General features: G+C 45.5%; 1 protein-coding gene across 1 annotated transcript in view; it reads left to right on the top strand.

The window, feature by feature from the left end:
• The window catches only part of NPAS2 (neuronal PAS domain protein 2), a 194063-nt gene that overhangs the window by 90697 nt on the left and 76990 nt on the right, over positions 1–26376 (top strand). The window contains exon 5 of the mRNA XM_042981167.1: positions 19149–19202. Coding sequence (XP_042837101.1) covers positions 19149–19202 — 54 coding nt within the window. The remainder of the gene's footprint in view (positions 1–19148; positions 19203–26376) is intronic.

Here is a 26376-nt window from a genome sequence, read left to right as displayed (position 1 = left end):
GGAGGAGGCATGGTTCGCATTATATTCTAGAGCTGTGTGGTACAGCGACCCTCTGTCTTGCCTGTATGAAGTCACATATACACATGTACACGCACTCTCATTCTTTCTCTGTGGAAACTTGGAAGTGTTTAGCAGACTGTTCTGGTGGCCTGTTCCTTCCTGGGCTGGGGAAAAGGGAGGAGCCTGTTCTGCTTATCTGAATTCCTTTTTAGAGGAGAAATCAGTGTGAAGTCAGACAGTCTTGGAAGTAGAAGTTGCTTTCATCTGTAAGAGAAGAAAATCAGCCTAACCAATGGGAAATCACTTGGAGTCATGTGTGCCCTAAACTTGCAAACATAGATATGCATCCTACAGGACACCCGAGTCTATAATGGACTGGAATCAAAACAACTGGAGGAAGAATTTGCATCCAGAAACCACAGCATAGACAACCCACAAGTATTGCCATTTTCCTTCTTTGATACTAACTTTCAGATAGAAGGTTAATTTTTTTTAACTGACCCTAATCCAAGAAACAAAGGACTTGCTGGGATCCACCGGGGCTGGATGTTGTCATCAGTAATTGTGCTTATTGCAAGCCATCAGCAAACTCGGTCACAGGTGGTGCAAGCAAAGCCCTACAGGATCAGAATAGATTCATACTCTAGTCGTTCCCAACTGAGAACATCGGCACCTGACAGTGTTATAGGTCTTTGACCTACGTCTTATTCATTTGCAGAGAGGCATGTCAGAGCCACACACAGTAGCAGCATAAACCTGAACTTCAGGTAGCCACATGCTTCAGGATATTAAGCATTTAGGTACCCGTGGTTAAGAGAGTATACACAGCCTTGATTCGTCACCATGGCACAGTCATGGATGGACAATGCTGTCTTGTAACCAGGGTGTCTACTCTCATGGGTTCTTATCCCCCTTCCTCACCCTGCCTCCTTGTCACCTGTATGGACACCTCCCCATAATAGAACATGGGCTAAATGACTATATTCAAATAGTTGGAAGATCTCATTTTTATATGACATTTCATAGTTCACAAGGTTATTTCTTACTTTAACCAAAGGAAGAAACCAGTCCAAAAAAAGAATCACCTGATTCTCAAGGTCCCCCAGCTGGTCAATGACCGAGCCAACCCCACACAGTCCACATCTTCTGATTATACCCTCCCACTGATTAGGCCCCATCACACAGAGCAGCCTTCCGGTCTCCCCTTAGAGGGTGGTGTGCAGCCCTGAGGCATTTTTTGAATTTGCAGAAAGAAGAGCAGCTCCTTCCATGGGGAGCCCAGCTCTGGCCTCCTTTCTCCTCATCCTGCTCTTTAAAAGTCCCCCAAGGGCAGAGCAAGTGCTTGACAGAACTTGACCCTGGTTCTGAATTCTGGTTTCCAAACCCAGATCTGTGGCTACAGCTCCATGGGTCATTATTCACACTGCTTGCTTACGCATGAAACCACTATAGTTTTCAGCATTTTAAAGTTTCTATGAAGCGGTTCTTCCTGAAGTCACTTCTTTCCTCTTTGTCTATACTTAAGTCACACTCTCAATCTTCTCCTTGTGGCTGTACAGCACTTAGGAACTTATCAGAAAGCAAACCAAGAGACCACAGAAAGAGGAAAGCATATGCTTCAGACAACTCACCACAATCCCATCTCTGATGTGGACGTGCTCTTCCCACCCCTGGGATGCTTGGCCTCACAGTGTGTAAATCTTACTGTGTCGCCATGCAACAACATATGGGAACACTGCATGCGTGTACACACACACACACACACACACACACACACCCATACGTTGTTAAATCCTCACTTGTGATGATGGCTAAGAAAGGCTATGTAGTTGTTAATATCATTTTTTAAAACCTCAAAGTGTTTGCCAGTGTATAGCCAGAGACAGACCACCCCCTCAGAGGGAGCTGGCCTGGTGTCATTCTGACATAGCTGTGAACTAGGCTTCTTACTCTGGAGCAGGCACAATAAACACTTTCAACCACGTGAAGGAGGAAGGAATCTCAAATGAGAGTATAGGTTAAGAAGAGAAACTATTTCTAGGAGAAGGAGGAAGGACTTAATACTTCTTATTGCCATTTTATTTTTGTAATTAAATATATTTAATTTTATGTATATACACACATATACATATAATAGAGAACTTGACTTTATTTAATGAAAACTTGTCTAAGATCCTTTACCTTTTTATTCTTAATGAAAGAAGGGATGAATTGCAATGAATATACATTGCTTCTCCCTCAGAAAACAATGAGAAAATTTGTAAATGTTTTCATTCAAACCAGACATCTCCTTTTGTTTTGTCAGTTGACTTCCTTCTCCTTCAAATAAGCTTACAAAAATGAAATTTATTTGTTTACATTTATAATCTCCAAAAATGTTAGTGTGACCTTGCAATAATTATTCAGTTCTGTTGTTCTAAAGAATCTGATCGTTTTGGGGCGCCTGGGTGGCTCAGTCGGTTAAGCATCCAACTCTTGGTTTTAACTCAGGTCATGGTCTCATGGCTTGTGAGTTCGAGCCCCACATTTGGCTCTGCACTGACAATGTGGAGCCTGCTTGGGATTCTCTCTCTCTCCCTGTCTCTTTGGCCCTCCCCTGCTCCTCACATGCTCTCTGAATGAATGAATGAATGAATGAACTTAAAAAAAAATAGTGTTGAACCAGTTAAACCACTGACATTGCGGAGACGGCTTGGGATTCTCTCCCTCTCTCTTTGCTCCTCACCAGCTCTCATTCTCTTTCTCTTTTTCCCTCTCCTTCTCTCCCTCTCTCCCTCTCTCAAAATAAATAAACTTTATTTAAAAAAAAGAATCTGATAGTTTTTTCATAGACTCGAGAATTTAGCATCTTCTAGGGGTTGAAAACCACATGACTTAATATAGGTAAAGATAAGAATGTAACACCATTAAATATACTGAATTACTTAGTTAACTAAGCAAGTAAATCAAACATGTTTTGAGAGGCTGCGGCTGCATTGAATAAATAATAATAAATGCATTGAAGAGTAGATTTGACTAATGTGTACTCAGTGTATTTTAACAGCGTTTCACTTTCAACTGTGTTAAATTTGGCTAAAAGTGTAAAATTAATTATTTAAAACCATAAAAGGAATCCAAGCTTCCCCCAACTTTACCCTGAATTACAGAGTTAAAAAAAAATGTAGTTAGTTGTGGCCTAATGGAAAGCAGGTGTATGATACTTTGTTAAGCAGACTAATTGGTGGTGATGAGCCTTGCACCTGCAGAAGGGTCATTAGTGAGGGTGGGATTCTGCACTCCTCCAGCGCGTGGGCCCTGAGCCACTCACACATTTAGAGTATGATTCAGTTCGCAGAAATGTTGTTTATCACCAGCTCTTCAGGAAAATACTGTTATGCAAGCTGAAGTCTCCTAGTACAGGAACCTTTGGGATTGCGAGGGACCTTTAAAAGGACTTGCTGTGTTGGTTTCCTGGTAGCTGCAATTGAAAAATAAAACTAATTGATGTCCATGATTAGTATCTGTTATTTAAATGTGGAATAGCACCTTTTGAATGGCTCCTAGGGTTGATGTAACAAGAACTACCGCCTGAGCTAACATTCATCGGGCTCACATTCTAGGCGGTTTGCAGCTATTGTGTCCTTGTCTCAACTGCTCTGTGAAGGTGGATTTTGAACACAGGATCCTCCTGCCCTGTTGCCTCTTTGCCAGCGGATCTGCATCTCTTTGATTTTGGCGGGGCTCCCAGGGCACAGCTATGTGCTGAGTAAGTAGTGAACAAGTGTTCAAGGGCCAGGAGGAAGAAGGAAGGAAGGGATGATTTGCAAAGGCCAAAGGACACTCTTTTTGCCCTTTTGTTCTGAGAATGTGAAAGAGAAGTTTTCCCATAACGTTTCCAAAAGAGGGTGGGCGAACATTCTCAAAGTTGTGGGTTTTTAGGTTGGGATGTTTCTAATTTTTTTAATGTTTATTTATTTTTGAGAGAGACAGAGTGTGAGCAGGGGAGAGGGAGACAGAATCCAAAGCAGGCTCTAGACTCTGAGCTGTCAGCACAGAGCCTGATGTAGGGCTTGAACCCACAAACTGTGAGATCATGACCTGAGCCAAAGTCAGACACTCAACCTACTGAGCCACCCAGGCACCCCAGAGATCTGAATGTTTCTAAAAGGTTTATTGCTAAACCTTGTAACACCTTTGTCACAGAAATGAAATAAAGAGGAAACAATGCTCAGCATTTTAGAAGAAGGCCCTCTAAAAATTATACATATCTGCATTTACAGATTATGTCACCACAGCCTGGCTTGAGATACACGACCACTGCTCTGTGGAGAAACTTCTCTGAGACAACCCCCCCCCCCAGACTAACTTTTGTTTGTTCCTGCTCTGGGGGCACCAGGGAGCTATTTCAGGGTTGAACTAGGGTCCTGTCCCTCCTGGGAGTCCTGGGGAATAGGACCTGGCCCTCTGGGGACCCCAGTATCAGTCTCCAGGTTTGAGCTGGGCCCTCCTGAGAAAACCAGATTTCAGCCTCCTGGAAGTAGGTTAGATCACCTGGGCCTCAGGGGAATTTCCCCCAGCGTGTCTGGTGCTTTGTCCAGCTCCTGAGCCCAAGAAGCCCGGATAGTGGTTTTTCCTCTGCAGAGCTGCAGGCTGAACCAAACACGGGGAACATAGGAACAGCGGCAGGACCGCCTCTCCAGCATGGGGTTCTGGCACCGCTGGCTCAAGCCTGTCCTTGCCCCCAGCAAGTGTCCGGTGATCACTAGGATTCATGGGGGAGTTGGGGGAGAAGCGTCAGGTGGAGGACGCCCCCAAGCAGGTGGCCTCAGCACCACCACCATTGGCCTCAGTGTTCTTGCAAATTGTCAGGGCTGTGCACCTCTGCAGGTGAAGCAGCTGATTTCACTGAAGAAAAACATGAATCGATTTGTCTCTGAAGGCAGGGAAATGGTAGTGGGTGTCAGTCCACGCTGTTCTTTTTAGGCAGTTTTGTTTGTCTTGCCTTTTTTTTTTATTTTAAAGAACCATCTCTCAAGTTTTCTTTGAATTTTCCCCATTACCTGGGTCCCCTGGCTGCCCCCTAGAGGCTGGCCCAGGCCACCCAGGCTGGGCTGCGAGCCGGCACACCCCTCTCCCTGAGGACGCAGCACATCAGTAGTTCAACACAGTGCACGGTGCTGCTGAGCTGACCTACTTTTCCTGTTTGCCCACAGCAGGCTAAGCCTGTTTAGCGTTGTCCAGAGGGGCTGGGCAGAGCAAGGAGCTTTCCGAGGCGTACAGATGGCAGTCTTCTGGGTGAACGTGGTTTAATCTGTTTGCCCTGTTTTCCATTAGTCTAAAGGGTTAGGCCCCAGCACCCAAGGTGACGTGGGGACAGGGTCTGAGCGCAAGGCATCCTGCATCCTGATTCAGCCTGTCTCCTGGAGATCCTGCATTATGGTGAATTATTGCTGGGAACCAAGGCTTCCTTCCAAACTTTAAAAACAGATTTCTCAATGGAAGCCCTTCAACCATATCTCCTGTAGCAGGAACCTGTACTGAGCCCCAGGAACCTCTGCTTGCTGAGATGCAGAGAAGTTGGGAACTGTGTTTGTCCTCCCTTGAGGGGTCTTCCTTCTCATGTGAATGTGTGAGTATGTGTGTGTGTGTGTGTGTGGCAAGAGGTGGCTGGTGCAGGGATTGACTGGGTAAGGCCAAGGCACTGCAGAAACAAATAGAGATTATAATGAGGTGGGGCAGGGTAGGGGTGCTTCCCTGACCTTGGATGGATAAGGCTGGAGGGACGAAGAGGCTGGTGTTGCCAATGTAGGTGTCAGGGGACAGGGACGGAGGAGGGGACAGTGTGACCGTGGATGGCAGTTTGTCATCCAAAGCTGTGGATGCCATGCTCAGGAACGTGGAGTAGATCCTCTGAGCAGAGGGGAGTGTGCACTAGCGGGTGTATATATGCCCCCCAAACACACACATGTATTTACTGCCTTTATTCTTTGCTGAAATATTGCTGCATTGCTGCTTGTGGGCGTAGGATAGTGTCTGTTAGAGTTGTTCAGGGAAGAAAATCGTAGGATCAGAGAGTCATGATTAAATAAGCTGACATATGAGAAAGCCAGAAGCTAGCGATTTACGGTTTTTCACTAATTCCTCCTGTATTTTGTGCATTGCAAAATGCCTTATGGAAGACGTCCTGGGCCTGCCCTTTCTAATTGCAAAGCCCTGTCTGACTGAACCGTCCTCACAGTGGGGCTTGCGTCTGGAACTCTCCTGGACACATTGAAGCCACTGCCCCCAGGGGAGAGTCAGACCATCAGGTACATTGTGCATTTCCTGGGGTCGCTTCATTAGACATTTATAAGAGGAGAGGATTCAAACTCTGTTTGAAAAAAGAAAAAAATAGACTTCTCATACTTTCTCTTGCAGTTTCTTCACTGTTATCTGGCCAGATGGAAGGAGAGAGATCAAAAATGCCTTTAATTTACAGCATGAATATCTGAATGTACAAAATGAGAAAACTGGAGGTTTCTAGTCCTGCCAGGGAAAAACCCAAATGGCCTTTAAATGGTGTAGAAGTCAGGCCTTTTTGGACCTGCTCACACTCTTTGCTTGTCTGATGAGCAAGACTGTCTCAGGCAGTGATCATCCATACCGTTGGCCAACGTCTTCCTGGTGGAAGTGCTTCGAGCCCCTTCTCTTGGGTGGACTGGGGGCTTCCTAGGTCTGTTTTTGCATCTCATCTTCCCATGTGTATTATTGCGTCCATAGGGCAGGACTTTCTTCAGACTCTGTGTGTGGAAGGGGCTGTGTGTTTCTGGAAGAGAAAATGGAAGGCGGGCATCCAGCGAGAGAGGGAAGGACATCAGTCTGTGTTGGAAATCGTCCTCCAGCCAAAGCTGGTGGGGCATCCAGACATGGGATTGTTTCTACAGAACATTCCTGTCGTGGCTACGTTACATCTCATGAATGCCATTTGTCCATTGGGGAGGTGGGGCACCCCTTTTCCTTCTGCCCTCCCTAGTCAGGGGCTGCTTTCTGTTGGTGGGCTGGACCTCTCCTTGGGGTGCCCCCTCACCAGGCCCCTTGTGACATTGGTGATTGTGGCTCAGTCTCCACACTGCCTGCCCACAGAGGCACATGCAAGATGTCGCACCCACAAGAGGAGTAGTGGCTTTGAGCAGGCAGAGAGACAGACACTGCTCAAGGCACAAGACCACCCTCTGCTTGCTTAGACACGTCTGGATGTTAGCCATCAAGGCCCATTTCCCCACCATAGGCCCCAGATACAACCAGAGTCATGTCAGGAGGGGAGGGCTGTCCAGGTGGCTCGGATGACCTGTCAGGATTCCCCACCCCAGAGGAAAGCCCCGCAGGCCAGCACCCATTTCCCCTGGGGGAATGATTCTCAGCTGAATTGTACCATAGAGCCAACAGCAGAAGCATCAGAGGATCTAACTTTATGGATACCCGTGCAAGTGAACACATTAAATACGGTAAGTCACCATAGGGTCTCACGTCATGAAGAGTGCTCCCGTGGGCTCTTTGCAGCCCATGAGCTTGGCTAGGCCCAGCTGTCCTAGCATAAGTGGTGGGCACGCGCTCCCTGGCTTTCCACGGAGAACATTCTTCATTTAAACTGTAAAGAAAAGAAAAATCTTTCAACGAGAGGAAAGAGAAGACCATGCAAAGTAAAGCCATTTGTACTAGTGAGGTGGGAGGCATTTGGTGTGCAGCTCTGGAGGTCTGGCCCACTCTCATCACAAAGTCATGATTTCTGACCACTGCACTGTGAAAAAGGAGGCAATTCACCTTTCTTGCCCAGCTCTCCCCAGCCAAGTGCTCTACATGGGCGAGCTGCCCTCCTGGGTCTCGTATGGATGGGGGAAAGTGGGCATCATCCCACATTCGCAGTGAGCTAGCTGTTCCCGAGTCTGTGTCTAGGCCACCACGCTAAGTGAAGGGAAAAAGGCGGAGGACATTCGTACCTAGATCCTGTTAGCTCCCAAAGTAATTTCGTTGCCTCCCACAGTTAGCAGTTCACATGAAACATCCCACATTTTTATTAAACATTATTTGAAGCTCTGATAGGAAGCCCAAAAGTCCACAGCCTGGGTGTCCAAAACAAGCTTGACTTCCCCTCTCATGGACTTCTTTTTCTGCTCTTCTTCTTACAAACTTGAGCACAATTTGGATGAGTGTTTCCTGGGCCAGAAGGAGCTTTAGGACCCACGGTTATGTGGAGGGGAGCTGCTGGCTGGAGCAGGGTTTTATGGACTCATTTCAGTTTTTCTGTGGCAGCTGACGAGTGGTTCCCAACAAAGGCTTTCACTGACTCAGCTCTGAACATGACTCATAAATCTCCTTTTCCCCTCTTGCTGATTTTTATAGACATCTATTGTCCACACCCTGACCACACACTGTCACCCATCGGAATCTCTAGTTGACTCAGGTTTACACTTTATAAAGGGCCCTCTGAAAGGAGTCTTAAGTGATTGGAACCTAAGTTCCAAAGGTTGCAAGAGTAATATTTCATGTTAGGGTGACCCTAAACATCCAGATATCTAGATGATTCTTATTTTGGAAGTTCTTTGCTGGCCACACGATGTCATTGTGAATTTATTCAATAACTAAGTTTCTTTCTCTATCCATTCCTTCATTGCTATGTCACTGTTTCCCTGAATAATGAATCATCAGACCGTTGCATGGGGGACTCATGATGGTACCAGGCAGATAAAACCTCGGCGTTGACCGTGGAGAAGCTTGTGGTATAATTTTCATGTGTTCATGGAAACTCGCTGAGGTCGGGGCAGGGGTGGGGTCTCATCTGAGTTGTTTCTGGGAACTGGGCTCAGTGAGGCCGCCGGCAAGGTTCGGGAAGCACGGCTACCTGGGGGGATTGCCAGAGTGGTTGGGGTTAAGGATAGACGTGTCCACCTTGCATTTCCCAGGTCGAGGGATGTGCCAGAGTGTAGCGAGCATTTCTCAGTCGGAGGGGAATTGGGATTGCAGGAGCAGGCAGCGCTCAGGTTTCCACTGCCCATTTCCTTTAGAAAAGCTATTTTTTCCCCCAGAAAATGAATCATTGCAACCAAAACAACATTCCCTGGAGAGGAAGAATTAAAATGTGGAAGTTATTTTCTAGCCTCCCCCAGAGGACAAAGGGAGACGAGTGAGCATTGCAGTTCATCAGTGACTGTTTTTCAAAGTATTTTTATTTCTTAAATATAATGAGAAAAAATCATTATCAAGTTCCCACGTGGAAGACAAAGATGTTAATCCAAAACGACATGAGGTCCCCTCATCAGGGGCTGACTGGGAGGACAGAAGGCACCCTCCCTATCCACAGTAAATAAACAGCAGTCAGTGGGGGGAGATGCATGTGCTTGGTATTGCCCCTTTTGATTTCAACCCATTCTTGTGTTTAATATTTTTTCTTTTTAAGGAACTATATTTACCAGGTTTGGTTGGTATGGTGGGGAGGAATATTAGGATTTTCCAGCTAACTTGGGGTCTATAATTCAAACCATTTCTCAGCCAGTTGGAAAATGTCATGCTTTTATTTTGTAAAATTCATGGACCTTTTAACACAACAGGCTTTATAATAGTCAGTTGGAGGAAAATTCAAGGCGATACAGAATGACCCACTGGGCCTATAGTGGTTGTACAAAAAGTTAGAAATTAAAGACCCTGAAGAGTAAGGCTGAGTAGTGATTCTAGTGACTCTGTCTGGCCCCCAGCCTACTTTTCTAAATAAAGTTTTATTGGAACACACCCACACTCATTCATTTGCATACTGTCTGTGGCTTCTTTTGCACTGCAACAGCATAGCTGAGCAGTTGCAGCAGAGACCTGAGACCGTACGGTCTGCATTTAAAATATTTACTAGGTAGCCCTTTACAGAAAAGGATTGCCAACCAACCCCTGCGTTAGTAGAATAACATAATTTTCATTTATGTTGCATGTAGGCTTCTCTGGAGACCCAGAAATGAGCTGCCAGTCCCCAAGTATGTCCCTGTCACCTGTATGATTCATTAGTCTCCTATCTCGCTGACACACTATGGGACCCAGGACAGATGTGCCATGAGAAAAGAGTTACACTGCCATTTGCTGGTCCTTGCTCACCAGGGGCCAGAGTTCCAATCAGTTATATAGCAGTAAGTAGCTGTGAGAAAGAATGCTCCAGAATTCTTAGGGTAGAAATTTCACCTGGGTAATGAAAATGTCACTTACAGAACTCACTTGTGTTCTTCAGTTCAATTAAAGGCAATAGCTATTTCTTGAGGACATCCTCAGTCATTCTGTGTTTGCTCCATTCCCTTCTCCCCCCACCCCCAGCCTCATGACCTAGATTTCTGCTGGGTTATCACTGGACACCATGGGCAGTCTGTGTGCATGTCTGTCTGTCTTTCCGCCATGCCTGCTTCCACACACACACACACACACACATACACCTACACACACAGTTTTCAACACTGACTGGGAGACAGGAACAATAATCTCACTCTGCTCAAAGACATTTTATAGACTGAGGTACCAGTTCCTACTGCTAGCTTTTAACTTCTTATCATTACTGATATCGTGCTTAATAGTAGCTAGAAATTTTTGAGGACTTGTATGTGCCAGGGACTGTGCTGGGGGTTTCTCACTGATTCTCTCATTTTCTTCTTACAACCCCACAACGAGGAGGCCCTCCTGTTGTCTCCACCTCACCAGAGGGGCACTAGGACCCTGGAAGCACACATACTTGCCCGAGGTCACAAAGAGCTACCGAGGAAGCAGGGTTTCTGGCAACTCCGGGCCACCAGGGCCTTTTCCCCCTCCCAGAGGTGGATGCCAGACCCAGGAGCTCAGAGACCCAGTGTGCCCCACTAGCTCTGCCTCCTATTGCGGCGGGTGTGGCTCTCTGATAAATTCCTGGGGACTTCCTGAGTCCAGCCAGTGCTCACTGGCCTTGCTTGGTTAGATTCTCCAACTGGTCTGCTTCCTTCCTGGGCCCGAACCAACTTGCTTTATGCACCCCATCCTGCTGGGTGGTCTCCACAACCCTGCTTGCTGGCAGCCACAGGTGGTCTCTGGAGGTGGGACAGGAGCACCCATCTGTGGGTACCTCTGGCCGCTAATATAGTCCTTCCTTTCTCTGGTCAGGAGCATCTCTAGGAAATGTTAGGTCTGTGTGACTGCATTCACTCTGCAGTGACCTTCCTGCTGTGCAGAGAGTATGTTTATTGAAATTCAAGTGAAGATAAGAAGAAAGGATGATCCTGGAGTTACCTGCCTTAGCAGGGGCTCAGGACCACCACAGTGGGAACATAAAGGTTAGGACAGTTACGCGAAGCAGGCATGGGATGGACAGGACTCACTTTGAGGCCTGTGCTGCAGGCATCACGCTGGCCCTTTATTGTATGCATGCGTGCAGAGATACTTCTCATTTATGGCTCACGAGCTCTCTGCCTGGTGGGTGTCAGCCTCACTTTAGGAGTAAGGGAAACAGAAACTCATGAAGTTTAAGGGACTTGCTCAAGGTCATAGAGCAAGTGGGTTGGAATTGAAATTTAAATCAGCCTGACCCTGAAGTCAGAGATCCACGCATTCTCAGTAGGCTGGGGGTGAAATGCCTGAGTCAACTCCAAGGAGACGCGGGGTGGGGGTGGGGGGCAAGGGGGGGCTCCGCCTGCAGTCCTTGTGTCCATGGTCAGGTCACTCAGCCCTTCTGGGTGGTGCCTCCTGATTTGTAAGGGGAGGTAGCCAGAGCCAGCTCATTCCATCCATAGAACTGGATGGACATAACATGAGATTATAGTTTTTCAGAAGTTTGCTGTGGCTGAGGTTGGTGAGGGAGCCAGAGGCCCTTCCCGAAGAGTCCGATAGCGCTTTAGTTAATAGCTCCTGCACACACGACAGTTTCTGTCTTAATTTTTAGTCTTTAGGACATAGCTGTACCTTTAAATGTACTTCGTGAGTACTGTTACTCTGGATTACCCATGATCATTGAGAAATTTGTGGGAGTCAGTGTTAGGCAATCACATCAGAATTCAGATAGGGTTTGGCTCTGGCTCTGACCTTCCTTTCCTCCCTCTCTGCCTGTCTCGCCCTCCCTTCCTTCTCTCCTTCATTCCTCAGATACTTATTGAGCACTCCATGTGGGTAAGGAGCAGGTCCAGACATCATGGCATGTGTAAAGATGGGTGATGCCTGGTCCTTGCCGTCAAAAAAGATAACCTGATTTTTTGAGTGTCTGCTGTGGGCCAGGCTTGTGCTGGGGTACTGTCACATGTGTAAACTTAATTCTTTCCAGAATCACAGCTGTCCTCTGAGGGAGTTCTCTCGCACCCCTTGGATCAGAACCTCCAGTGTCCTCCCTTTCACTCAGAGCAAAAGCCAACCTTGGTCCAGTCTCCCTGGTGTGCATCCCTATGGCCCACTTCCCTCAAGTCATGGTCAAATGTGGTCTTATTAGCAAGGACTTGCATTGACTTCTGAAAGCTCCCAGAGCAAGACTCTGGCTCACTATAGCGCTCCCTAGCCTCCCCTCCCCTACCTGAGTCTCCAGTATTTTTCTCCACAGCAGTTACAAGCAGGTGACAATATTTACTTATTTACTTGCTTGTGGCTTGCCCCCACTCTCCTGCCTGACCCCACCATCTAAGAGCCACAAGAGCAGGAACTTCGCAAGGTGCCCTGGCACTCGGGGAATGCCTGTGGAATAGCCCACCCTCACACATGAACACCATGTTCGTGCTTCAGTGAACGCACTCCGTTACCTCTTCACAGAGAGATGCCGTGTACATGGATCAGAGGCCTCGGGGTCGCTAAGATTCAGCTTTTCCCAAATTGTTCTCTAGATTCAACACACTCCCAATCAAGGTTGCAGCAAGCATTTTATAGAAATTGACAATGTAAATTCTAAAATCTGCAAGGAAATGCAGAGACTTAGAATAGCCAAGAATCTTAAATAAGAAGAGCAAAATTGGAAAGCTCACACTACATTGCTACCAGAAGTCCCTGTAAAACCAGAGGAGTTAAGCTAGTGCAGAACTGGCATAAAGATAGAGAAATACAGGATGCCACAGCGTCGGGAAACAGAAGAAGTTTCCCTACACAGAAGGTTCGCTGTCTTCAAATAATATGCTCAATATGTTTCCAGGTGAAGTGCCTCTAAGTTTAAAGCAATGGGTCCAATTGTCAATCTGATGAAAGTTCAATAAGTATGTCTCAAAGTCTAAAAACAGAGAAGATAGTATATTCGTTGTACTTCTTTGAGGTTCATAATTGGATCTACCACTTTAAATTTAGAGATTCTTCATCTGGAAAAGGGGTATCTGAAAGCTGAAGAAAAACACTGTGTATTCTATGTGTGAATGTAACTAACATGCAGTTTAAAAATAAGTTTGTCGCTACCTCAGCTGGGTGATTAAGGCCAGAGCCACAGAGATACATGCTGTTATTACCCTTGATATGAAGTGATAAGAATGGCACTTTACCCCTGTGAACGTCCTCCTAAAAACCCACATGTCCAGTCTGACCATGAGAAAAAAACATCGGACAAACTCAAATTGAGGGACATTCTACAAATACTCCTCGAAATTGTCAAGGTCATCCAAAACAAGGAGAGTCTGAGAAACTAAGGAGGCATAATGACTAGGTGTAATGTGGTGTTCCAGATGAGATCTGGGGACAGAAAAGGGACATTAGGTAAAAACTAAGAAGATATTAATAAAGTATGGACTTTGTTTAATAATAATGCGTCAGTGATGTTCATTAATTGTGCCAAAGGTACCATACTAATATAAGGTGTTCATAATAGCAGGTACTGGGTACAGGATATAAAGGAACTCTCTATAATGCCTTTGTATTTTCTGTAAATGCAAAATAGTTCTAAAATTTTTTTTTATATTTCTAATTTTTTTAATGTTTATTTTTTGAGAGAGGGAGAGAGAGAACATGAGTGGGGGAGGCGAAGAGAGAGAGGGAGACACAGAATCGGAAGCAGGCTCCAGGCTCTGAGCTGCCAGCACAGAGCCCGATGCAGGGCTCCAATCCGTGAACCGTGAGATCATAACCTGAGCTGAAGTCAGATGCTCACCGACTGAGTTACCCAGGTGCCCCAAAATAGAGTTTATTTTTAAAAAAATGTTTATCCTGTGTCTGCTACAGAGACTTGGTATATAAATGGAGCTGAATAGAGATTCTGTTAATATATGTATAGGATCACACAAGACATTTGACAAAAATGCCAGTGCAATTCAGTAGGAAAAGAAATGTCTTTTCAAGAAATCACCCTGGAGTAACTGAATGTCCAGATTGGAGGAAAAAATTAAAAGATGATCCTTGACTGCTTTTACCCCACACATAAAATTTAATTTGCAGTGGACTGTGGATCTAAATGTGAAAGCTAAAATGATAAAGCTTCTAGAAGAAAACAGGATAATTCTTCATGACACTGAGGTGGCAAAGATTTCTGAGGACACAAAAATCACTAACCTTGAAATTAAAAAGTTATAAATTGGACTTCATCAAATTTAAAAACTGTTCACCAAAAGATGCCGTCAAGAAAGTGAAAAAAGGCCAGCCACAGACTGGGAGATGTTCACAAATTGATCTCTAGATCTGGCAAAGTAGTGTATGCAGAAGAGAGAAACGTATAAATCAGTACAAGGAAGACAAAAAGAAGCCCAATTTTTAAGAAGAAAGAAAAGAAAAAGGAAATGGGCAAAAAACTTGAACCGACACCTCACAAAAGAAGCTATCCGTGGTCAAAAAGCACATGAAAAGATACTCAGCATCATCAATCATGAGGGAAATGCAAATTCAAATCCCAGTGAGATCCCACAACACACCCACTAGAATGACCAAATGTAAGAAACCAGTACCAAGTGTTGGCAAGAATGTGGAGCTGCTGGAACTCTCATATGTTCCTGGTGCAAATGTAAAATTGTACAGTACTATGGAAAACAGTTGGCAGTTTTTAATAAACTAAGCATATGGCTACCATATGATACAGCACTTACACTCCTAGGCATAAACACCCAAGAGAATGAGCACTTATTTCCACCAAAAGACGTGGGTATAACTTACACTGGTGACCCGTAGGGAAGGCGGTATCTGCCAACTTTCTCCACTTACAAAGTTGCCATTTTCCTTTGTAATTAATAAATATATTGAGGGAAATACTTTTTTAAAGTTTATTTTGAGAGAGTGAGAGAGAGAGAGAGAGAGAGAGCATAAGTGGGGGAGGGGCAAAGAGAGAGAGAGAACCCAATAGGCCCTTCACTGTCAGCATGGAGCCTGATGTGGGGCTTGAACCCACAAACCATGAGATTGTGACCTGAGCTGAAACTAAGAGTCAGATGCTTAACTGACTGAGCCACCCAGACAACCCTTGAGGGAGATGCTTTAAACTATGCAGATATCCTGAGTCTTCTCAAACGTTTGCTTATTAACTTAAGCATCCATGAGTGGATCTTGCCTGCAACAATTATTACTATGGGGTACTGATGGTGATTTTCTATTTCCCATATTCTTTCTACATTTATTAATTAGAATTCTTCTGTAAGGGAGATCTGTCCCCCTGCCCCTGTTTCTTTCTTTCTTTGTAGCAGTATAGACGCCTGAATAGTTTCTTCTGTGGGTTACAATCTATCGTTACTGATTTTGTGGCTTAAATAGTTACAAGACACTTCTCTGCCAGGCTCTCCTTCCTCAGCCTCTCATCATTATTGTATTATTATTTCTTGAGTGTTATTATTTCTACATGTAGATGCCTATACTTCAAATTTGGACAGTTGTAAAAGGTTTTTAAAAGACTCCAAATAGTTTGTGTTCCAGAAAAATCCAGACATATCCAGAACTGGAAGAGCTCCTCAGAGATGAACATTAGTGGCATGCTGGGTGTCCTTCCTGTTCCCCTTCACACCTCTCCACCCTTCACTCTGCACTGGGGGCTTCCCCACGTGGGTGATATCATGGCCTCCCTGCCTCAGCCTTCTGGGTGGTATAGCTAATAAGAGACACAAACAGGCGATGAGATGGGTGGAGAGTGAAGTGAGGTATTATTCCCTTGACTCCCCTCTCAAAAGGTTTCTTCATGCCGGCTGCATCCTTCCACCAAATGCTGCCTCCCCTATATGACATACTCCTTCCAGGTTTGGCAAACTATTTGCCTCTGGTCCCTTCACCCTCAGAGCTGGTAACAGCTCATCTGATACCAACCCTAGGTAACCATACCATCCCTCTTGGTTCCCCTACCCCACCCACAGCTTGGTAATGAAGTCCTGTTTCCTGTTGGGATTCTGGCTAATAAATCTCATAAACATCTAACATACTTAGAATATATATCTATCGAGAGTAAAGATTCTATAGCTTCCCTCCCTTGTTCACTCTTGGGGTTAATCACAACAATAGTTATTTTCTCAGCTCCAGACAGACTCTCCTCTGCCTTCACTTAAGCTCATTTTCTCTTCCCTGGCTCTGTGTGGTCGTAAAAAAACAAAACAAACTGCTCAAAATCCTTTTCATTGGAAACTCTTTATGCAACTGGGAAGAGTAGTCGTCACCTCTTAAACTTCTCTACTCTTCCTTTACCCAAACCTCACAGGAGAGATTTTTTTGCCTTTGACCCTCCCCCTTTTCTTGTGTGCCTTTGGACCCTGTCTAGCTTCTGCACATCGTGAAGTAAAAGAATGGCTCAAAAACATGAGGCAGGAGGAGCATAGCCATGTTCATAGCAGCACTACTCATAACAGTCAACAGGTGGAAGCCACCCAGTGTCCGTGGATGGATGACTGGATGAACAAAAGGTGGTATAAACACACAATAGAATATTATTCAGCCCTAAAAAGGAAGGAATGGGAGCACCTGGGTGGCTCAGTCGGTTAAGCAACCTACTTCAGCTCAGATCATGATCTCATGGTCTGTGAGTTCAAGCTCCGTGTCAGGCTCTGTGCTGACAGCTCAAGGCTGGAGCCTGCCTCAGATTCTGTGTCTCCCTCTCTCTCTGCCCCTCCCCCACTTGCATGCGCGTGCTCTCTCTCTCAAAAATAAATAAACATTAAAAAAATTGATTTAAAAAAAAGAAAGGAATGGAGGAATGGTGGTTGCCAGGGTCTGGGGAGAGAGGGAATGGGGAGTTAGTGTTTAATGGACACAGAGTTGCAATTTTATAAAATGCAAAGACTTTCTGGAGATGGTGGTGATGGCTGCACAACAATATGAATGCACTTAATCCCACTGAACTATACACGTAAGAGTGATCAATTTTATGTCATGTGTATTTAATTAAAAAAAAAAAACCTGGGGAGGGCATGGGACACAATGGGCTCAGTGACAAGACAGTGAGGACTTCAGTGTGGGGCTCCTGTGGCAGGTGCTACTGAGGAACTTGGCTTAGGGGCCCTGTCTCACCAGGCACAGTTGAGCAGAGTGGCACAGACAGGGGACAGATGACAGGAATCAGTCAAGGCAACAGGAGGGATGGGGAAGAAGAGGAAGGAGGTATAGGTCATCACAGCTTCATGGATTCAGGAAATGTTTAAGGACAAACAAATATAAAACAGAGAAGATGTGGTCAATAAAGAATAGCTATTAGTCACTCCTAAATGTTTCATTTATGACTAAGCAATCCCAGTAATCCAAACAGGATTCCGGAACCTCAGGAAAGCAGTGTGAAGCCCACATCCCTCCTGAGAACGTGCTCTGTCCAGGGGCACCGGGTGAAGGGCTTGGCTTGGCTGGGTCCTTGCTCGTAACCTGGACGCATGGGCAGCCAGCACTTTCTTCAGAGCAGGGACCTGGGGTAGTGCATCACTAAATGAGTTGATGCCGCATTTTTCACATCTTAAAACTTTGAACAGATTCCATCTGGGAGACATTAAGCACATGCCTGTTTGCAGATGTGTTAACCCCATTTTAATTACGATACAAGCCTTAACTGCCGAATAGCGTGTCTTGCAAGTCTATCACCAAAATATGCCTTTCCGTTTACTGAATGGGGCATGTGTGTAAACAAGGGCTGTAGCTAGAATTCCTCCTCCTCTTCCAGCTCACACCCATCCCTGTGCACTTGTCAGACCCAGATCACAAAACCAAATTATCTTAGAAATATTCATTTGCCCCAGTAAAAGGTTATCTAAAACTTTAAGTTTCGAGAGTGTTAGTGCATTTGCAAAGCGTTGGTTTTGGAGTTCTGACTTCAGACCCTCTTACAACAGAAGCGTGTGGGCAGTGGCGATTCAGCTTCCCTGGGGTCCACACCCATATCTCAGCCACTCTGCCCTCTATGCTACCGCATAATTCTCCTACAGTTCTCCCTGCAGGCTGTGGCCTCATGGACACCCTGAGAGTGTTTCTGCTCTGAAGGCTGGCTGGAGGGGGTTCCCCAAACAGGCGGGACCCTGGGAAACATGTGAATGAAATAAAGATTCCGAGCATGCCTGCATGTGACAGAGGGACCCAGATCTGTGGGGCAGCAAGAAATCCAGCCGGCTGCCTAGGAGAGTACAGGTTCTGGGCGGTGAGCTAGTCTCTGATGACTTTGGGCTACAAGAACATTCCTGGATTGTTACTTAATTTTTCACATCTGTGTGCCTTGACTGTCTAGGGAAGTGTAAATGCCTGGAAGGACTACGGATTATAGTCCTTTGGGGCCCCAATTTCTTCCCAGCTGCTTGTAAGAGGGGTCTGTGTATTTGAATGACCAGATAGATAAATGCTGTTCTTTACAATGTCATGGGCACCTTGCAGGTTTAAGGTTTGAGATAAACAGATACTTCCTTGAGCCAGGTGTAGAAAACAGTTGTCAAAGTGCAGTCTGGGGGACCCCTGGTGGGTCCGGGAGGTCAAAACAACTTTCCTAATACAAACACATTATTTGCCTTTTTGACGCTTGTGAATATACAGTGAACCTTTCTAGAAGCTCCTTGAAAGCTATGACTGCATGGCTCTGACACCTAGAATGAGTGTTTGGGGATTTAAGATTTTTCAGTTTGAACCCACATACATATACAAGAGCTCTTTGGATCCTCAGTCATTTTTGAGAGTGTAAAGGGTTTTGCTGGAACCAAAAAGTTTGAGAACCTCTGGGCTAAGACTTGTGGGTTAAATCAGAGCAAAACAATGACCCCAGGAAAGACCTAGAAGAAAGGTCTAGAAGTAGACGCTAATCATCTGTTCTTTTTTTGCAGGAAAAACTGTGTAGAAAATCTAATGGATGAAGATGAGAAAGACAGGGCAAAGAGGTAAGAAGGAGCATCTTCCCTGCCTTGGTCTGTTCCATGCCATCTATGAGGCTCAAACATGCTTGTCCTCTTCCAACATAGATGAGCTATCCTGTGCATGTCCTGTGCAGCGGGACAGGGCACTAGGGACATGTTCTTGGTACCCACTCTCCTTGAAATATTGTAGTGCTCTACTAAAAAAATGTAGACCAGCTCCCCCAATTTTGTTCCTTATCCTGAAATTCCTCATTGTCTGGGACTTGCCAGGTGGTTTATATTTTCCACATGTTCATGTCTTAACCCTGGTGACTTGGGTCTCCTTTGAGAGGCCGCTGGCTCTTGCTTTTCCAGCACAGACACTGCTTAGCAAGGCAGCATGACCGGAGAGCCAGGCAGACCTGAGTTCAAATCCCTGCTCTGCTGTGGGGAGTTGCCTGGCTTTGGACAATAATAGTAATAATCATTCCCAGATGTTGACCACGTAGTAATCATCCTCATGTGCTACGTGCTTCCATATACCCTATCTCAGTTTTCTCACCTGCACCTGGAGATATCGTAGCCACCTTGCACTGCTGTGGGATTGGCCAGAAATCCTAGTTCATTTGCTAGCATGTCAGAGCTCTTATAACCCTATTCTTGCTTATTCCTTCACTGGGCATTGATTGACTACCTACTGTGGGTAAAGTGGAGTCATAAAGCTGATATTTTGAAGGTAAAGACCTGTCAAATGTTACCAACATCGCACAGTTTGCCCCCGTGGGCAGTTACTATGTCAGGCTTCAGGGAAATAAAGATGATACGAGGAGGACACGGGTGAATGGAGGTGGTTGGTAGGTGACTACAGATGATCAAGCTGCAAGTGACAGGCCCAGCAATGGAGTGTGTTCTCCTGGGAAAGTCTTCACTCAGGCCTGAGGACAAGCCTTCTCCCTCCAGTCTCATCTCTTTCTGTTCCCACAGTTGTGTGTGTACCTGGGGGCAGGGGGAGGAAGAGGGGACGGTCCTTCAGTCCCCTGTGACAGGCTCTTGAACAGTTGCATGGCTGAAGGGATTGCCCACTTCCCTTCACAGAACCCACTGCCTGGTTGTCACTTACAGAATCCTCCACTTGCAAATGTTGCAGCCTTCAGAGATCCCCTAGTTCGGCATCTCCAGGGAGAGGGGCATCTGTCTTTCCAGTGTCACCAGTTGGGGGGCGGAAAGGGTGGTGGGCATGAAGACAACAAATCCCCAGCCACTCCAGACCTGCTAGACCTGAATCTGCAGAACACAGGGGGAGTCTGTATTGGTTGTTAATTCCCCCAAGTATTTCCTTAAAGAAAAATCAGGAAGCAGGGGAAATGGCCAGAGTTGTAGGCCAGACGGGGTTGGCATGGAGTGAGGATTGTCGAAGCTGGATGGTCAGCACGGGGGGTTCATCATACTCTTACCTCTATACTTCTCCATGTTTCAAATTTTCTCTGATAAAAATTTGAATAGACAACAATTCAAATAATACCTCAGTTTATTCTGAAGGAACATGCCCTTCCCTTGGCATTGGGAAACAGGACTCCCCACAGCCATGCTTCTCAAACCTTAGGCCACAGCCTTCAAGGGTCACAAAATCCCTGTGGTCCCAAGTAACAAGTGGATGAATAGACTAACCCAGACCAGACAAGAATAGAATCTTCCTGCCCTCTCTCACAGACAGACTGGCTTCCGGTTCTTTCCTCTGTGTGTTTGACCTCTTGGTTTCCTCCCAGGTAGCTGTGGATTGCGTGCAAAGGCAGACAGCAGCGCTGTCCCAGATGATGAATTCCAACAAACCCTCACCTCTCCCCGCTTCCACTTCCTCACCTGCAACACTAGGCAATCATTTCTGTCCTGCAGCGACAGGGTTATTTGGGGAGGCAGCCACAAAATACACAAAGAAGCTCTTTCGTGTGTGTGTATGCGTGTTAATCGTTACACACGTGTGAAAATACAGGACACTCTCATACATTTACAAGGTATTCTCCTTGGTTAGCAGCATGAAAAGATGGGTAGGGGTGGCCAGCAGTCACCGAGTGCTTCTTGTGTGTCCTAATCCTCTACACTAAGTACTTTTCTATGCGTTAGCTCGTGTCATCTCAATGTTCTCTGAGGTGTGTTTCATTGTTATCCCCATTCTACAGAGGAAGAAACGAAGGCTCAGTAACATCATAAAGCTCTCACAAATGGCAGACGTTAAAGTTAAACAGGCTTCCTAACCTCAGATTCTGGTCCTATTCCCCAGACTACAAGAAAATCCCTTCATGTAGGGACTAACCCAGTCTGTCTGGCAGGCCCACACTGAGAGCTGTGTCGTGGTGTAACTTCGGAGTCCATGGGAGTTTGCTTCTGCCATCCTCATGTTAATGTCACCTCCCAGGCCCCCCCACCTCAGCCCTCCCTCTACTGCACTGCTTACCTCAAAATGCAGAGGAGATGAAATGCTACCATTCTCAGGGGTCACCAGATGGAGACATTCCAAGAAAATCTTGGCTAAAAGTTCTTAGAAATAAATCAGGTCGTATGCAGTTTCTTTCCATTCACTCCCACCCCCCGTGGCTTTGAGGAGGTGGGCACGCATGCTCTCACACTGCCCGTTTGGGAGTCTCCAGGCACACATCTGGGGTAGTGAGGTTGCTGGCTGGCCCTCACCCCCTCTCGACCTCAGTTGGGGAAACAGGTCTAGAACGCTTGGCAATACCCAGATCTGTTTGCCAGAATAGCAGTAATAATGCAGGATCCCTCATAACACTTGGGAGAACCCAGGAGGAAATAACCATAATCCTAAGATTATATCCGTCTCAAAGCCTCTGGTTGTGCAGGTTTTGTAGCAGCAGCATCGGGAGGCCCTTCCCCTAATCCCACCTGGAGGCCTGAGAGGAATAGTTTTCACTCACACAGTTTTTTTTGACAAGATTAGAAATGCTTAGCTTCAGATCAAAACCCTCATTGTCTCCAGAAAACACACGCTATGTTGGGCAAGGTTTCCAAAGCTTTGGGCAATTCATGGTTTGTTCGGATTGTTTGATCAAGTATTCTGAACCGGGACACAGGTCCACTTTCTTCTGCGAATTTCCGTGTAAAACCAGCGAGTACTGAGTGCCTATTGTGTGTCAGAACTATTTGCTGTTTTTCCTTAGGGACAATACAAAAACATGGTCCATGAACTCAAAAAGGAAACAGTCTGATTGAGAGACATTTGGAATCCCTAGATAATGAGGTTCACAGTTTACCATTTTGTGGTCCAGTCGTGCACATGCCTTTCTAATTCTGGTGTGGCATAGTTTTGCGGGACGTGTGTCTGTGTGTGTGGCAGGGGGAGTCATCCAGGAAGTGGCGCAGTGGGGCAGGAAGTGCACAGCTTAGTTAGGAATGAGACAGGCCTGGCTTTGACTTCTGACGCTTTTACTTTCTGTCCTTGGATGAGTTACTCAACTTCTGTTACTGAGGAACTAAATGCAGCTGCGTGTAAGCGCCTCCTCGCACACTGCAGGGAACACAGTGCTAATAAGAAATACTAAGATGTATGGAGCACTCAGTGTGTGCCTGCGGCAGCTGACATGCGTAAGCTCTCTCATCCTCACAACACCCCCCTCAACATAGGCTTTTACCAGCCTCATTTTACAGTTGAGAAAGCCAGGGCCTGGAACCACACAGCCAGTAAGTGGCAGGCAGGGATTCAAACCAAGGTATGATTTCGAGTTCTGGGCTCCTAAGGACCTCTCCTGACAGTCAGTAAGTGGAAGCTGCTCCCTTTGGTCGACCATGTGCCCAAGGGGTAGGGACAGAAAGTGTTGTATGAATCCTCGCTTTCCAAAGAAAGCCAGTTTCTATAACTTTGCAGTGTTGTAAAGTACAACTTACTCCATTTCTTGAGAGAACGGAACACTAAGAGGAAATTCTTTCATGGTGGCCTCTTCCTTCTGTCCAGTATTGAATGAGTAATTCATCAGCATTCGTTAAAGTTACATTAACTCCTACCAGCTGGGAAGTTTTGTTTCCCTAATTGTGTGCATTTTCGTCGCAGGAGGGAAGATGGGTGGTGAGTTGAGAGCTATCGCTGCCTTTTGTTAATAAGAATGAAGAATGTCAGGCAAAATAGCTTGGGGTTCTCAATAAAGGATGCTGGTTTGCAAACACAAGCTAAACAATTTTATTATTCTTTGACCCTCATCCTTACAGTCTTAACACTGATAAAATGGCCAGGCAAGAGGGAGATAACATCGCTGCAACCGAGACACTCATCCATGCACTTTTGCAGAAGCAAGTGTTGCAAAAAGAAAAGCTTTAGCCTTAGCATTCCTCCTGGCTCCCCCCAGGGTAGTTTGTCGACATGGACCAATGACTGAGACCATTCGGGCACCCTTCCATCAGTGTTGGTTAACTAAGAAATGTACTAAGCAGCGGGAAGATAAAGAGGAGGATACACAGCATCACCCTGCCCTCAAAGGATTTTGGGGCAAGTTAGGGAGGCTTTCTTGAAAACAAGCATAAAGGAGAAATCATATCTTGCAGGGTCTGTGTTGAGCTAAGCCAGGATGATGGTCACAATTCATAAGCTCTGTTTCTCAGCCAAGTGCTCTTTCATGGAGAGTAATATGGTTAAGAGGAAAGACTGGCCTCATTTTATTGTTTCATTTCTCTAGATGTAAATTCTGTAGGTCTGAAAGGAAAGGCTAGTCCGATCCACGAAGGTTGTAGCCCACTTGGAGGACTCCAGCTCTGGGCGCACTCACTGATGCCCCTGTGTACAGGCTCAGTGCAGAATGAAAAGCCTGACCCTGTGCAGTATATGTCGATGTTTCCAGCTGGAGCCTATCTTGCTAATTTTGCTGTGATTTTCTTTCATAGGCTCTTGACTAGGAGTTACGCATATCATCATAAGCCCCAACACAGGGAAAAAAATGATAGTAAAAACATTTTTGAGACTTCCTTTCTGTTTGTTTTATTTGGTGATTAAGGCAGCAGCAGGCATTGCAAGAATATAGACGTATCAGGACACACGATTCATTTATATTACCCTGTAATTTCCAGATGAGTGATTCTGTATTCCAAACAAAGGGAAAAAGTAGAACTGTACTCGCAGGCAGAATGCTAATTCTTACTGTGGCCCAGTAAACAGCAGAATGGAAAAAGGGCCTCCCTCTATTTGGGGCTCTTGGCTTCTACCCTAGTGGGGTACTTTGGTCAGCTAAGAAGCATTGTCAGAAAGAGAATTGTATGCCCGGTAGGCTTAGAAACTTGGGAAAGTCTTAGCTCAGGGACACCCAGAAATTCTCTGGGAGCATCTGAGGTAGAGAAGAATTCACTAAAAACCCTTTCAATAATTTCAATAAATTTTAAATTGAAAAAGGATGGGCAGAAGTCCGCCATTTTGAAAATGTTTCTTTTCTGCAGAAAAAGCTAAATATTCCTTTGAGAATTTCAGTGACAAGTTGCTAAAGATTGTGCTCCCGTGAAACTCTCCCTGTGTGACTGTTAAGTAAGAATCACTGGAAAATTAGGCCAGCTTCTCATTTGGGCCCCAACATTTCCTGATACCTCTGGGTAAAAGTAAAGATGTTCCGGTTACATCTCAGGAAGAAGGAATAGCACAAGCCGAGCACAGTCATCCCACAAACACTTCACCAAATGTCTGCGGTAGAAAACAAATTGAGTCTCCAGAATTCTCCATGAGGTGAGGGAGGCATCATCCTGACCCATCTAGCTCCACATGGGATGACTTTTCTCTCCACACACCCAGATGACATTCTTTCCTGGAACCAAGCTGCTGAAGGCTCCTGAGCTCAGTGGTGTCCCCAGCCCCCACAGTCTGGGCGTGCAGGGAGGCTGTCTGACTTATGGTCATGAGGAGGTGTGCACCTGTCCCGAGGACCCAGGCCTGGGCACAGGAAGGGACTGCACTGGCTTTAAATGGAACTTGCTTTATGTCAGAGTTCCCTGGAATGTATTCTGAACAACACTAACCTCAGGAAATGCCCCCCCCCAAGACAAGTTTGGGCCATGCTGTTTACTTTTTCTCCCTTTTGGAGAGTTTCAGGGCTCCTTAACACATTGAAAGTGCTAAGACTGCAATTAGAAAATAAACCAAAATCTGTTCCATTTTATGTAACTGTGAATTTAAAAAATTATCTGGAGGAAAAAAACAAAAATTGGTAACAACAAAATAAACTTCTCTAACCATAGTCCTTTTTCTCAAAATAATTCTTCATGATTTTCCATGGAAGCCCTTTTACCCAACACTGTCTTAAATCAACTTTATTCCCATCATTTTAGCACATTTTCTTACATATGAAAATACACCAAAACAACATTTGAAAAATAGTAAAATGTTTAAAGAAGTAAATAAATCTCATTTATAATCATACTACCTAGAGATAGACACCGTTAACATTTTGACATATTTCCTGTCTCGTTTTCCTACATGTCCATCAAATTTTAAAGGGAATACTCTTACAAGGTTTTTGTTAATGTGGCTGATCAGACTCTAATTTATTCTTCATGAAAGTTGACCTTTCACGGATAGGACTGTCTTAATGTGGAACATACTTAAATTTATGTCATGCCTGTGAGCATTGCATTGTTCCATTTGCCTCTCCGGATGTTGACAGTGAGCACCTACTTGATATATTTCAATTCTACAAGAAACTGTGAGTTCATTCCTCAACCACTCCCTCTGTTTCAGGTACTCCAAAGACTTGTAGAGACTTCAAAAGAAGCATAAGACCTAATTCCAATAAGGATAGCCTTCTCAAACAGGTTCATTTTGCTCTGTGTATAATACTTAAGTCTGAGAGGGCTCATCTGCACGCTTATCAGTTCCTGTCTCATACTATAATGTGGAACTAGTTAGCTCAGTGTAGATATGCCAGAATTCCTGGTCTGGAAGGAACCTTGGGCATCACTGAGTCTTTCTTTAGGCATTAACTCTCCTGAGTATCTGTTACCGTGTAAATGTGCCTCTCCAAAATGTACAGGATTAAAGCGACAGCATTTATTTGCCTGTGGATCTTCAATATGGGTATGGCCTAGAAGGGAATGCTTGTCTCTGTCCCATGTGGTCTCAGGTAGAGCTGAGATGGTGGGCTGGCACCACCTGAAGACACACTCATTCCCATGGCTAGTGGTTGATGTAGGCTGTCAGCTGGGACTGTGGCTTTCCGTATGGAGATGTAGCAGCTTCCTC

Source organism: Panthera tigris, chromosome A3 (genome assembly GCF_018350195.1).
Source record: "Panthera tigris isolate Pti1 chromosome A3, P.tigris_Pti1_mat1.1, whole genome shotgun sequence".
In the NCBI taxonomy this organism is placed as follows: Eukaryota; Metazoa; Chordata; class Mammalia; order Carnivora; family Felidae; genus Panthera; species Panthera tigris.
The sequence above is the reverse complement of the archived record's forward strand: the minus strand, read 5'-3'. Positions and strand labels throughout refer to the sequence as shown.